The sequence below is a fragment of the Castor canadensis genome, chromosome 11 (genome assembly GCF_047511655.1).
Source record: "Castor canadensis chromosome 11, mCasCan1.hap1v2, whole genome shotgun sequence".
Lineage (NCBI taxonomy): Eukaryota > Metazoa > Chordata > Mammalia > Rodentia > Castoridae > Castor > Castor canadensis.
This window is the reverse complement of record NC_133396.1, coordinates 18,595,493-18,610,015: the sequence shown is the minus strand read 5'-3', so window position 1 is coordinate 18,610,015 and position 14,523 is coordinate 18,595,493. Positions and strand designations below refer to the sequence as shown.

At 48.4% G+C, this 14,523-nt stretch overlaps 1 protein-coding gene and 1 non-coding gene across 7 annotated transcripts; one reads left to right on the top strand and one right to left on the bottom strand.

Moving 5' to 3' along the window:
* Window positions 1–3,095: 3,095 nt before the first annotated feature.
* Ormdl3 (ORMDL sphingolipid biosynthesis regulator 3) lies at window positions 3,096–9,700 on the top strand. 6 transcript variants are annotated; one of them, XM_020176326.2, is made up of 4 exons: window positions 3,096–3,239; window positions 6,634–6,827; window positions 7,566–7,717; window positions 8,120–9,700. In XM_020176326.2, the coding sequence occupies exons 2-4, from the start codon at window positions 6,654–6,656 to the stop codon at window positions 8,253–8,255; spliced, it is 462 nt and encodes a 153-aa protein (XP_020031915.1). In that variant the 5' UTR covers window positions 3,096–3,239; window positions 6,634–6,653; the 3' UTR covers window positions 8,256–9,700. The 6 variants fall into 6 exon arrangements, with proteins under 6 accessions (XP_020031915.1, XP_020031914.1, XP_073901761.1 ...); XM_020176325.2 differs by having other exon boundaries at window positions 3,100–3,239; window positions 6,629–6,827; XM_074045660.1 differs by having other exon boundaries at window positions 3,188–3,312; window positions 6,629–6,827.
* Window positions 9,701–9,807: 107 nt separating this feature from the next.
* LOC141414203 (U2 spliceosomal RNA) lies at window positions 9,808–9,998 on the bottom strand. The gene has a single exon (XR_012439281.1). It is a non-coding gene; the product is annotated as a U2 spliceosomal RNA (small nuclear RNA).
* Window positions 9,999–14,523: the final 4,525 nt, after the last annotated feature.

Below are 14,523 nucleotides of genomic sequence, written 5' to 3'. Positions count from 1 at the left end.
TCTACCACCTGAGGCACTCTGCCAGCTCTGTTTTTTGTGTTGGGTAATTTTTTAATGCAGTACTGAGGTTTTGAATTCAGGGCTTCATGCTTTTAGGCGGGTGCTTAACCACTTGAACCACTCTGATAGTCCTGTTTTTGTGTTGGGTTTTTTTGAGATAAGGCCAGCCTGGGCTGGCTTCAAACTGAGATTTTCCTGATCTCTGCCTCCTGAGTAGCTAGGATTACAGGCATGAGTCACCAGTGCCTGGCTTGTATAATTCTTTAATATCATCAAATACCTAGTCAGTATTCAAATTTCTCTGATAATTTAAGAAAATCTTATTTTTAAGTTGGTTTGCTTGAATCAGGATCCAAATAAGGCTTTTGGGTGATACATTAATTTATTTTAATCTATAAATCTTTCCTCTCCTTTTTATTTTCCTTCCAGTTTTAAGATAGTCAGGTGTGTTTGCTTCCCTCCTCCTCCACCTTCTTATTCTTCTCCTTCTTCTTTTTTCAGTACTGGGTTTGAACTTAGGCCTCACACTTACTAGGTAGGTATTCTAGTACTTGAGCCACTCCACCAGTCCCTTTTTGTTTTGAGTATTTTTGAGATACAGTCTCTCCAACTATTTGCCTGGGCTGGCCTCAAACTTCAATTCTCTTGACCTCTACCCCCTGCGTGGTTAGGATTACAGGCTGAGCCATGGCTTCTGGCCTGATTTTGTTGTTTTTGGAAACAGTGTCTGGATATATAGCCTAGGCTGGCCTTGCACTTGTGATCCCCCTGCCTCTACTTCCCAGAGTGCTAGGATTACAGCCATGTGCCTCCATGCCCAGTTGTTTCTTTATTCTAGATTTTTCTGACTTCATCCCTGAGGAATACTTATGCTAGTCTGTATCCTTATCGTTTCATATAAGCTGGCAAACATTTTCCCATGCTGCCACACAGTTTTCACAAATACTAAATGGCTTGGTAGTATCCCATCCAATGGATAGATCATAACTTTTTTTTTGAGCATTTAGGCTGCTTTTAGTTTTCTACTACTATAAATATTGCGGGAATAGACATCCTTACACATTATGGCTTTTCCTATACATGGGGTGGCTTCTTTAAAATGCCCTACCAGAAGTATAATTATGGCTCCTAGACATGAATGATTTTTCAGCTTCTTGACACATAGTGCCAATTGTTTGTCCAACTGTATGTTCTCTGATACCATGTAAGTGTGCTGTCATCCATCCTGAATGGTGTGCAGGCCTATTCAAAGCTAAAAGGTGTTTGGTGAAGACAGGGTAATTATGAGGGCAAAGAGTTAAGAGAAAGATGACAGGCACTCCAGCTAAATAAACCAGAACGTGATCCACAATTCACTACAAGCCCAGAGTGAGTCAGAACTCTGTTCATTCCCACTGTAAAAAAAAAAACCCAAATTGATAATAGAAGTTATTAATAGGCCATGACATGTCCAGTGACCTTTCCATTAGACTCTGCTCCTAGTCAGAGCCTTGATGAAACATGGACCCTGTCTGGTCTCTGAGCTTCAAAGAACTGGCAAAGATCCAGAGTTCTACCAGCTTGATCAAGGATGGAAGAATCCCAGAGAAAAGTCAAAGGAGTCAAGCCAGGCTCACTTTGGAAAAAAGAGACACCGTTCTTGCCTCAATGCTGGGCAGGTTTCTATGAGGACAGCACTCAGCTGCTTGCTTCTGTCTGAAGAAGGCTGACTACAAGGGACATCCAACAATTAGGAGACACTTCTAGGGGACTAAAAGGATCCTCTTTCAGGATCTGAGATGATTATTTATATCTTAAGATGAGCACTCTTGGGCCACTGTCCCTGGAAATATTGGAGAAGCTTCCTGTTCTGAGGCTCTGGGTGGCACAGATACTCACCTGCCTGGTGTTCACTAGGTGCCTCCAGGGTCCCACTCTAGCTTTATGACAATTGTTTCCTGACAACTCCAAGGACAGGTAGGTGGTCTGAGGGAAGTGCTTCCTAGGTTGTCTGGGCCAGTCTGAAAATTTGAACAGTTCAAGGTGCATTCACAGCTAGCCAGGTTGGCATCCACGACATCATCTGATCCTGCTATTCCAGTCCTGTCATACATAGCATGGACTTAGGTGAGTGGGGAAGTGGACACTAAGGGGGAGGCCCTCTTGTTGACATGGAGAGCCGGAGTGACTTAGGAGACCTAAAAAGCTTTAATTCAGCAGCTCCCTGCTGCACAATAGATGCTTCTCATACATTCTTTTGAATTCTCACAACAACCTTGGAGTAGGGTTTCACAGGTGTGGAATTGGGATTAAGGAGAGTTAAGTAATGTGCCCAGGGTCACAAAGGAGTGCCTACACTGTGTCTACCTGGCAGTAAAATCTCTGTTCTTGCCTTTAGAGCACGCAGATGCGAAAACTGCAGACCAGCGCCACCCACCTAAAGCCACGCACACTGCCCTGAGACAGAAACTCAGGCTCCCAACTATTCATCAAGGAATTGTTCCAGGACATGTAGACATGTTCTGACGTCTGATGTGGGGAGACCCAGGATGCAGCCGGACCCAGAACAGCTTGGAACAGGTGTAACTGACAAGTAGGCAGGATCTGGACCAATGTTGCCCACAGGCTCTCTTCTTTGCTCTATAGACCCTCGCCTCACACATCGTCCTGAAAATACGATCCCGGCAGGGTCCAGCAGGACAAAGGGCCGGAAAAGGTTGTTTCAGGAGGGGCCAATTCGGGGTTAGAGCGGAGGCAGCGAGGTGTAGTGGGAAAACTCCTGAACTTGGGGGTCAGAAAATCCCAGCAGAAGTCTACTGTAAGTTACTTAAAAGTCAGTGTTTCCTCGTCTGCAAAACCCAGACAACTGCAAACCACACTTGAAGGGCGAGGACGCAAAAGCTGGAATTGTTACGCACCAAAGTGATACCATCTGACCTACTGTCGCGTCACAGGGAAACGTTCCGCAGTGAGGCCACAGCGAGGTTAGCACCGAAGCCGGAGCACGAGCGTGGGGAAAAACATACAACTTCCAAGAGGTGCAGGGCAGGCAGGGTCGGATGCAGCGGAGAAACTACAACTCCCGGAAGGCGCCGCGCGGAAGGCGCGTGGCGGTGACGTCACGGGGCGGGCGCGGGGCGCTGATTCGGCCGGAGCTGCCAGCGGGGTGGCTGCCGCCGCTGGTTGTTACCGCGGCTGGAGCAGCCGCTGCTCCTGTGCCCGGGCACCCTTCTCGGGTCCTCGACCTTCGACCCCTCGCGGTGAGTCTAGACAGGGAGCCTCGTAGTGCGGGAACCAAGAGGCTCCGGGTCTTGAAGAGAGGCGGGAGAGAAGGTGGGGATTTCTGGGGAGGCGTCCGGGTTGGGGGAGACCTATGCTGGGTGAGTGGAGAGGGGTGCATCAGCCGAAGAAGTGTACAAAGGGGAAAGTGGGAGCCAGAGGCCGGGGGTGGGACGTCTGGGAGGAGCGCTTTGGCTGGGGGCGGGGAGAGGCTGGACTTAAAAAGGTTTGGCTGCCTCCGGAGCTGGGTGAACGCGTGGAGATGGGGGTTGGGCCCCGGATCTGGTTTGCGAGGTACCAGGTTTAGGAGCAGAGCAGGAGGCCCCCCGGCCGGATATACTATCAAAATCTCAACCACAGCGAGGACTCCGCCTCCTCGCTCTTCCCTGGCCCGGAGCTAGTGAGGGTTCGTTTTCTTTTCACTCTCACCGCCTCAAATCTGGGGGGCCGTGCCTGAAAAGGAGAGGTGAGCAACTGTGGTCCTGCAGGTTGTGCGGTGGACGGAATGTAAGGGACATTGTGGCGTGCTACCACGGACTTCACATTGGGGTCCCTCGGGAATGGGCCTGGATGTTTGTGCTCATCACCCAGAAGGCATGAGATTTGCAGTTTAAAGGACTGCTCTTAACCTCTTAACCTGGGAGGGGGAATGGGAAGCGCTCACCTGGTAAGCTACCTTGAGGCACACTGTGGCCTTGGCCTGAGTGTCTGACAGACTTGCCTGGCTGAGATATTTGTGTGTGGAGTCCAGCGGAAAGGGAGGGAAAGAGCTGCCAGCAAAGAAGTGGTTAACAGAACAGAGTTGTTGCAGGCTCTGGTTTGAAACAGGTTATGAAACCACATCAGGACCTGGTGCTGGCAGCCATCTGCCAGCTATGGCCGCAAAACTTTTCAATTTCAGCTGCTGGGGACCTGTCTGCCACTGCCAGCCTCTTCTCCCTATTTCTCCACTTCTGAGAGAAGAGTCAGTTGATTACTAATGGAAGTGACATGCATGCATAGTCCCGCAAAAGTCTCAGGAGTACTTTCTCACTCCCAGTCATTTTCTTAGTTTATTGATCTCTTGTCTTTTTGGGTGGTCTCTAGGGGTTTTCCTGCTCTTAAGCCTCAGGAAGCGCTTCCTAGGGTGAAGATAGAACCTAGGTCTAAGCCCCTCCTAGAATGATCAAGTTTTTTTGGATCATTGGATGCCCTGCTACAGCCAGAAATGGGCATAGGGTATTGTGATTTGGGATTCAGCTTGGCTTTTGACTGAATCTCCTGAACAAAAGTGGTAGGGAAGGCTAGAAGTCTTCCTATACTCACGCTCTTATAGGCTGGCTACTGTTAAGGGAGGGGCAGCAGTTTCTGGTGAGACTTGGGGAGCTCTTTCCAATCTCCTTAGTGGTTTTTCAGAGCCCTCACATCTCAGCCAGAGACAGCCCTTCCCCCCTCCTCCATCCCAGGTTGAGGTTTTTGTGATTATCCCAGGGGCTGTTAGGGTAGCTGAAGCCCCAAGGCCCTGAGAGGTAAACAACTGATTTTCTAGTTCCTTGGGTTTCTGTTAGGCCCAATTACCCAGCTTAATAGGCCAGGCATGGGTCCCAGGAGCATCACTTCTGCCAGGTTATGCCCCAGGCCACCTCATGTCTGTTTGCTTGTTGGAAAACTGTGTTGTGGGTCACATTTCCCTCAGGTCTCTAAGCTTAGAGCTGTCTGAGAAAAGGAAACTTGCTTCTGTTTACCTTGTAAGGAACTGACTCATGAGAATTCTCTTATGGAGGCTTGACTGGGATCCTAGTGTGAGAGAGGTAGCCTTGGAGGGCTGAGGGAGTTGGTCACATTGTGGTGAGGGAGGTGGTCTTCTGGGCACTTCTAGAATATCTCCATTTGGGACTCCTTATGGTGATGACCTTAGGGTCTTTGGTACGCAGGACCCTACCTCAGGTAGGGAGGCAAGTCAGTACACAGGTGCCATCTATTCCCACCTCTGCAGACCATAGCCAAGTTCTGGACAAGGGGCGGGTAATTTCCTCCCTTCTTTCTGTGTTCCCCTCTGCCCACTCCGGGTTGCTACTGCTGCTGTTTCCTGGGCAGCCCTTTTGATTCGTCCTGCTGCAGGGTTTCTACCATTGCTAGCCAGGGAAGGGGATGGTGCTGATTTATACCTGGAAACAGGTGCTGAGATAGGAGGTGAGGATGGTGGGATGAAGAAAGGAGGTAGAAAGGAGGCCTTAAATACAGTTTTGTGTCCTTAGGAGGGGAATGTTGATGTTGGTCCTCTGTCTTGCCTGTGGGAGCTGTAAATGTTTGGCCACATGCTCTAATCTCCTCTCTCCTCTCTCTGGTGGGGTAAAGGGCTCTGGTAGTTTGACAGCAGAACGGATAGCATTCCAAGGGTTAGCCTGAGTGGCTGCCAAATGGATAAAATGTCCAGATGGGTCATTTCGTGTCACCAAAATGGAGCCATGTAGTCTGAGCAAAGGTTGTCCCTGGTCTGCTATTTTCTTCTTCCTCCCTCTTTCTACATTGTCAGTCTTCCCTGTCTAGGGTTTGGAGAGATCCAGGATTGGAAAATTAGAGGTGGGTGTATACAGTGTACTTCAGTCACTGCTGCCTATGCCATGCATAGGCCTTGTGCTCCTTTTATTCTTCATGGGAAGAGCTTAGAGTAGGTGTCTTCTGTCAGGTCCTCAGTGAGATAGAACCAGCAGGAGTTGTGGTGAGTGAGAATTCTAGGGCGCAGACTTCTTTTCCTCTCTAGTAGGAAGAGGGCCCTCATAGGAATGCTATAGAGAGATTGGAAGGATGGGCATTGATTTCTCTGTTCGGGGGATGGACACCTCTTGATGACCTGTCCTCCCAGGTACTGTCGGCACAGTGTTTTTGGGATGATGCGTAGGACAGCCTAGTGTTAATCTCAACCAGGCAATGAGAAACCACTAGAGCTGAATCCAGTGCTGGAGGTGTGGCTCAAGTGGTAGAACACCTGCCTTGCTGTTGTTATTGTTTTGTTGTTATTGTTTTTGATTTTATGGTGGTACTGGAGTTTGAACTCAGGGCTTCATGCTAGCTAGGCAGGTGCTCTACCACTTGAGCCACACCTCCAGCCTGGAGCACCTGCCTTGTAAATGTGAAACCCTGAGTTCAAACCCGGTACCGCCAAAAAAAAAAAAAAAAAAAAAAAAAAAAAAACCCCAAAATAAAGCAAAAAACAAAACAAAGCTAGAGCTTAGTCCACATGGATTTTCTCCAGCCTCCATGCCTGAGAATCAAAATCTGAATTGCGTGGAGTTCTCAGGGAACTCTCAGGCTGCCTCTGTGGGATTCAGGGTTGTGAGGGGGCAGGGAAAGTGGTGTGACCTGTCTCACCTGTGCTGCTTGTTTGCAGAGCAGTAGTGGAGAGGGGTGGCAGGATGAATGTGGGCACAGCACACAGCGAGGTGAACCCCAACACACGGGTTATGAACAGCCGCGGCATCTGGCTCTCCTATGTGCTGGCCATTGGACTTCTCCATGTTGTGCTGCTGAGCATCCCCTTCGTGAGTGTCCCTGTCGTCTGGACCCTTACCAACCTCATCCACAACATGGTGAGAATCTGCCTGCTGCCTGCCTCTGACCATATGGGCTGCTTTTTTGCGGGGGCTCAGGGATAGGAGGAGACTGCCAGACGTGGGCCAGATAGCAGGATGACGTCCTGACAACATCTGTCACCAGAGCCTAGGCCCAGCTCTTATCTCTCTGCCCCACTCCCCCTTTGGTGCACATTTATAAGAAGAATCAAATCTGCATATTTGTCTATGTCTCCAGGATGGGGTGGCTGTTAGATTTGGAGGATGGCCACCTGAGATCTGAACCCTCACTCCAGAGTATTCCCTGGAAAATTTGGTGTCTAGCCTGCTGCAGAAAGGCTCCTTTTCCAAGTTAGGATCTCACACCAACCTCCACTCTTGCCCCCTCTACTCCTTTCCTCCCTGAACCTTGTACTCTGTTGTTGGGCAGGCAGGGGTCTAATCGTTGTCCCTGCTGGCTGGCAAGAGGCTGGCTGGAGATGCCAACTGGGCTGGAAGGGCAGTATGTCTGTGCCCATTTTGCTGCTAACTCCTCCTCCTATCTGATCTCATGCCAGGCCTTCTGCTCCTTTGGGTCCTCTTGTTTTTCTCCTGCCAGGCTCCTGGCTGCTCCATCATGCCCACTCACCCATAACCCCCTGCCTAGCAGAGGAAAGCTACAGACTACCTAAAAGCGACTTCTGTCTGTGATGGGGAGGAACTGAGCTGGGGCCCCCTTTGCCTTTCATATCCTCTGATGGAGGCCCTTTCTTCCAGGGCATGTACATCTTTTTGCACACGGTCAAAGGCACACCCTTCGAGACACCGGACCAGGGCAAGGCGAGATTGCTAACCCACTGGGAGCAGATGGACTATGGGGTCCAGTTCACAGCCTCTCGGAAGTTCTTGACCATCACACCCATTGTGCTGTGAGTACCTTGACTGAGAAGGACATTAGCAGGCAGGGCAAGGCTGGGGAGTCTGGGTCCAGCTAGGCTTAGCTTCCCTTTCCCCGTCAGTTCTGGCCCTTGGCATAGGGATGAGCAGAGGAAGGGAAGTTGACATATTCTTGGGTCTTATACTGAGCTCAGGCTTTGGGCCTTGTTGTCCCTTTCTTTCCTCAACTGGAGCTTCCTCCCTGTGAGTGAGATCACAGGCCCACAGGCCTCGGGTGAAGTGGGCAGGGTTGGGAGGGACCTTGTTAGGGACAGCCTGCTGTTCACCATTGGTCTGGGGACTCCTCCCATACCTTCTCAGCTGTCAGGATCCTGTAGGAGGAAGGTGCCTCCCTACCCCCCCGCCAGTCTTTAATCGCTTCCTTGTCCGCCCAGGTACTTCCTTACCAGCTTCTATACCAAGTACGACCAGATCCATTTCATCCTCAATACTGTGTCCTTGATGAGTGTGCTCATCCCGAAGTTGCCCCAGCTTCATGGGGTCCGAATTTTTGGAATCAATAAGTACTGAACGTGCAGCTCCTTCCCCGGCCCTGGGAGGGATGGAAGGAAAGCCTTTGCTGTGATGCTGAAGACAGGAGCCTCTGGACACTGCCAGAGATGGGGTTGTGCCCTGGGCCTGGCTCCCTCCTCGCTTCCCCAGTAGACAACTTGGAGTAGCTTGTAGTGGGGTTGGGGTGGGCCACTGGGCTCTAACCCATTCTGATTTTTTTGACCTTTTCCTTTTGCCTTTTGAATAGAGACTTCATGGGGTGGTTGTGGAAGGGGCCAGGATTCCAAGCTGAACATGGATTTGTGAGGTTGGGATAGGAAGCCTGGAAAAACTGCTCTCTTGTTTACCCTCAGGTGGCCGAAGCACTTTAACCCCTGCAAAGGGAGCTGAGGGATGGTACAGCTTCTGGATTGTTTCCTTTCAGTTTTCAGTCTATAAGGTGAAAGTGTGTTTTGATGTAAGAAAGTGAGTGTGTGATGACACCTCATCCTTCTGGGTAGAGAGCTTTCTGGTTCAAGGCACAGGCTTTTGGTGGCTCCTTGGGTATGGATTGGGAGTGACGGGGGTTAAGGAGAGGGAAGGTGGAGCCAGTGGGCATGGCCTGATTTCAGAAGTGTGGGGCCAGGTACTCCTGTCCCAGTTCTAGTGGAGGTTGGACATAGTGAGTTGAGTCTTACAAGCTGCATAGCTGCAGCCAATGAAGATTGCTGTAAAAAAGATGGTTGCAGGGGAACAGAAGTTAGAACCTAACCTCCTTTGGTATGTGAGTAGGGAGGGGAGCCAGCTTGGAAGATGAATTCAACTGCAGAATGGTGATGGTGAGAGGGAAGGGAGGCTGCTATGGGTTTGAAGCTCCTGGGTTATGTGACGGGGGTGGACATGGATAGAAGAGGCCATGAGTCATTGTAAGCACAGGTCTGATTTGACACTATCCTCTGCAGTGGTGTGAAGGGTGCTGGTGTGGGGAAACTGACAGAAATGGAAGAAGGTAGGACCTACTGCAGCCTCTCATCTTGTAACCTTGTGCATACTGGCTCTGGGGCCATGCACATGAGGAGTTGTGAGGCTACCTCCACATGAGGTTGGTGGCTGCAGAGTCTTCAAGGACTTCTGCCCAAGTGGGTCAGAGGGAGGAGCAAGGAGTGACTGTAGGTGCTGTCTCCTCAGCTCTAGGAGAGGTAGGGCCAGGAACCTGAGAAGAGGCTGGAGAGGAGCCTCCTTTTCCTTTCCCCAGTCCCCCTGGGAACATGTTCCTTTGAAAAGGTATGGCTTAAGTCCTCACCATGGGCCTGAGGGTTGAGGGAGGTCACTTGCCCTGTTTTTTGCCTCCTGGCCTTCCACCTCTACCCCATGTATCATAGGGAACTTTCACTTCACAATCTTTCTAAGCAAAGTGTGAATAGGATTTTTACTCCCTTTGTACAGTATTCTAAGAAATGCAAATAAAGGACAATGTGTTCTTATTTTTCCTGTGTCTTGCCTCTGTTTCTTGGAGGACTCTGGGGGAAGGGGGAGTGGTGTAGGCAGTGGTGAGGGCTCTGGGACCGCTGGTCTTTTTATTGTATTTCTTTTTTGGTGCACTGCTCCTGGAGGTACTGCAACACCAGGTCTATGTGTGGAGTGGATGGAGCAAGCTCCTATTCTACCACTCTGTTCCAAAAATCCACTTAATATATTGTCCTCAGATAGAGGATGGATCAGATATTAAACCAATAAAAACAGATACTATACTTGATCTTAGCCAAAAGACTGAGAAGTGATGTGTTGTTGGTTTTTTTAGTGACCCAGCAGAGAAAACCCAAGAGGGCTTGAAGTTGCTGGCAGAGGCCTCAGCAAATCAGCAGAACTGCTCTCTATGCCTTTTGCCTGGCTGCTCTTTTGATAGGCCTTGTGCCTCTGGCTTCACAGGTGGGGGTTGCAAGGGGGTAGAACTTGGTGGCAAGGGAGGGGGGTTAGTCTAGCCTTGGTTTTACAAATAGAGCTGTGGTCTGAGGGGTTCCCAGTCCTTCCCTCTGAAACTCCCTGTCCCTTCTCATTTCTCACATCTCTCAAGGTCTTTGCCGTTTGCTCTTGTTCTATGAGGGCTGACTTTCTTCCTGACCTTTCTGTCTGAAGGATTTTCATCCTTCCTTTTCCTATCATGAGCATGAGTGGGAGCGAAAGAGGTATCCTCAGGACCATTTAAAGCTCACAAAGCCAGGAAAGGGAGAAGTTACTGTAGTGGAGGAATCCTCATCTGAGGCCTTTCAGGGTGTTCTGTGCAGTATTATCTGCCACTCTTGGGATAGGTACAAAGTCCTAGGCCAGTGGGAGCAGCAGCCTGGCTCTTCTCTGGCCCTGGTCCCATATCAAAACATCCTTGAAGTGGGGGTCAGGAAGAATGTGGGATCTTTGTCCAAGTCCAGCCATTGCTCCCCTCCCCAAGTGGGGCCTACAGGCCTTTGGAAAGAGAAATGTGCAATCCCTGGGCTGAGTCCTGGGAGTGGGACTGTTCTGGTTGCTTCCATGGAAGAGCCTGCATGTGTAGTCAGGGTGAGGTGCTGGGACACATCAGCAATAACCTTTATTCAAATCCCAACTCCGCCACTTACTGGCTGTGTGGTTTTATCAAGTTACTTCTCAGAGCTTCAGTTTCTTCCTCTGTTGTATAAGAATAATACCTCTATGGCTGTGTGAGCATCAGCACAGTGCCTGGCATGTAGTCAACACTTAATATATGGTAGCAATATTGTAATTGTTACCATCACCATTTCTTCTCTGTGCTTTCAGAACTGAGGGATGCAGAGGCCAGAAGACAGGCAAGCTCACCCAGGTGGTTATCTCTGAGAGAGGACAGAGAGGTGGGACCAGAGCTGGGTGAAGAGGTAAAGAGAGTAGGTGGCATCCAGATAAGGAGGGTCTGTATTTCTCTGAGAGAGCTACATGGGAGTATTTGGTGGGTAGCGAAGCTGAGTCCTTTTTGGCCCACCTATTCTCTAATAGGTGTTAGCTGCAGTTCTGGGTCTTCTTTGCTGCCCACCACAGTGTATGACATTTGAGTAGCTGGTTCATATTCATATGTGCTGGTTCATATTCATATGTGCATACATTGTTTGGGTCATCTCTCCCTCCTGCCTTGCTTCCAGGCAGTACCTGTTCTGACCTCTTCAATTTTGTTGAAGAGAAGACATAAGTAATAATAAGAAAGACAGCATTTTTGCTAGTTGAGATAAGGATAGCTATACAGAGAGATTCCTAGCATTGCTTCCATGCACAAGTGTATTACAATTCAAATTGATCATCTCTACCAGACCTCTTCACTATTTCCCGGTCACCTTCCCATATTGACCTCTGTTCGTTTTAAGGTTAACTATATTAGATCCTCTGCAGTGGGCTCATGAAACACTTTCAAGTTTTGGGTTTCCTACCTTTCCCTATTCCTCCTGTATGTGTCCTTCCCTTAGCATGTGACCCATGATTAATAATATTACTGAATTTGTTTTAGATCTAAAGTTTGCATATGAGGGAGAACATACTATTTTTGGCTTTCTGAGCCTGGCTAACTTCACTTAAGATGATGTTCTCCAGTTCCATCCATTTACTAGCAAATGATAAGATTTCATTCTTCCTCATGCCTGAGTAAAATTCCATTGTGTATAAATACATTTTCTTAATCCATTCATCAGTAGTGAGGCATCTTGGCTGTTTCTATAACTTGGCTATTGTGAATAGCACTGCAATAAACATGGGTGTGCAGGTGCCTATGGAATAACCTGAGTTGCATTGCTTTGGGCATATCCCCAGGAGTGGTATTGCTGGATCATATGGCAGATCTATGTTTAGTTTTTTAAGAAGCCTCCATATTGTTTTCCAGGGTGGTTGTACTAGCTTGCATTCCCACCAGCAGCGTATGAGGGTTCCTTTTACCCCACATCCTCGCCAACATTTGTTGTTGGTGGTGTTTTTGATGATAGCTATTCTAACATGGGTGAGGTGGAATCTTAGTGTGGTTTTGATTTGCATATCCTTTATGGCCAGAGATGGTGAGCATTTTTTTCATGTTGACCATTTGAATTTCTTCTTTTGAAAAAGTTCTGTTTAGTTCAGTTGCCCATTTCTTTATTGGTTCATTGATTTTGGGGGCGTTTAGTTTTTTGAACTCCCTGTATGGTTATCAGTCCTTTGTCTGATGTACAGCTAGCAAATATTTTCTCCCACTCTGTGGGTGGTCTTTTCAGTTTAAAGACCATTTCTTTTATTGTGCAGAAGCTTTTTAATTTCATGTAGTCCCATTTGTCCATTGAGTAGCCGGTTCTAAGGTCACTCATTCCTGGCATAATGATGACCATTGCTTCCTGGCACATGGTTGGTACCCACCCTTATTCCATTTTCCTATTCCAATTTACTGAATTACAGGCCCAGAGCACCTCATTCTTCAACATTCTCTGACCTAAACTCACCTAGGCTATATATCACTTCCCACCTATTCCTTGGGTCCAAAAGGAAGGAAGAGGTTAGGACTTAACTATCTCCACCCCAGTCATAATGTGGTTTATCTAAAGATCCGAGGGGTGGGACACCTAATCCTACCCAGCCTTCAATAAGTGCTCCACCTGGAGAACTTTCAGATACTTGATGATAACTTGCTGAGACGCAGAGGCCAGGAACTGTGCAGAGATCTGACAGAAGGAACTCTGAAAATTTCCATTTCTGAGCAGCTGAGGACAGAGAGAAGGTAGGTGGCTTTTTTGATGGGTGTATGGTCCTGAGCACTGTCTTTCCAGACATTTGGAATTCTCAGACTAGGAGAGAGTTGAGAGTTGATCATTTGTGATGAGGGCAGGGGCAGAGAAAAGAGCAGTGGGCAGGTTAGGTACCTGAACCAGGCAGAAAGAACTTAGGGGAAGGTAGCAAGAGGTAGGATGGTGAAGTGGAGCTCAGGAAGCTTTTGTCTCACTTGGGAATGGTTGGTAGGGAGGCATTCATTCAACTGCCTCATAGAATACAGTCCTGGACAGACCCAGGGATTAGAGCCAAGGGGAGAAATAGCCAAGTGTGGCTGATAATGTGAGGCCTGGCAGCCATGCTCCCCATCCCTTCCTGGTTCTCTGTTCAGCATTGGTGAGAGTCTGGCTGGGGGATGATGGGTCTACCTTCCCAGCCCTCACACTCCTCAGAACTAGGGGAAACTCTCCTTTGGGACTTGCAGAAAGTGGGTCTCATTTTCTCTTTCTGGGGCATTCTCTGCTCCATCTTTCCTCCAAATGGGTTCTGTGAGGGGCAGAGGAGAATCTATGATGTTCATTGGCTGCCTCACTTTCAATAAACAGGGAAGGTGAGCCATTCCCAATTTTGGTTGTCCTGGAAACTTTGGCTCTTCCTTGACCCCAGACTGCCAAAGGTAGAAGATTTAAAGACCTGATACAATACCCTCCTCCCCTAAACTAAAATTAGCTTCTTTATCCTGGCTGATCTAGGCACAATGTATTGCAGCATATTTAAGGGAGTCACGAGAACTCTGGTCTAAGAGATGGATGTTGAAGGGGATTGGTTGCTGTCAGAAACATACTCGATGCTGGCAGATGCTGCTGCTTCATTTTGCTGACAGGAAGGTGGTGGATCTGGGGATGGTGATACTACAGGACAGACCTCACCCTGAAGGATATACTGGAGAGAGAGGAGGTTCAAGGAGGCTTTTGATTTAGATATTGGGTTCCCAGGTTAGGTGGATGAGAGAAGGCCATTGAGGAGGCCTTGTCTGCTTCTACTCCATTTCATTCTCAATTCTCCCTTGCCATCAACCAGGCCAACCAGTGTTTTATACATACATGTCTGCACACTTCCATTTAAGAAATGCACAGAGGAGCTGTTGGGGAGAGGGAAAAGCCATTTCTATCTACACAGGTCTTCCTTTCCCATCTTTTCCCTTTATAGTTTCTTTTAAATTAGCTCTCCTCATATGTATATGTTTGTCATTTAAATGAACGAGTGGGCAGTTGGCTTAATGGCTAATGAAAGATGTAGACTTTAGAACTAGAACCACCTGATTTTGAAGCCTGCTCTGCTACTGACCAGCAGGGTGACCTGTGGACAAGTTGTTTCATCTTTCTAAGTTTCAGTTTCCACATGTGTGAACTCTAGAAGGCTGTTGTAAGATTCAAATGAGTATAAATGACATAAACCATTTATCACAGTGCCTGGCACAGAAGGAGCATCAGTAGATGTTAGTTCCAATTATTCTGGTGGTCATGATGACTGCTATTGTCCTTTCATGTTCCCTGGTGACCAGGACTGAAAGAGAAGTTGG

Coding starts and splice junctions, on each gene's coding strand:
- Ormdl3 (XM_020176326.2), top strand. CDS start 6,654: ATGAATGTGGGCACAGCACACAGCGAGGTGAACCCCAACACACGGGTT. Junction 6,828..7,565: donor CCAACCTCATCCACAACATG/GTGAGAATCTGC, acceptor CCTTTCTTCCAG/GGCATGTACATCTTTTTGCA. Junction 7,718..8,119: donor ACCATCACACCCATTGTGCT/GTGAGTACCTTG, acceptor TTGTCCGCCCAG/GTACTTCCTTACCAGCTTCT.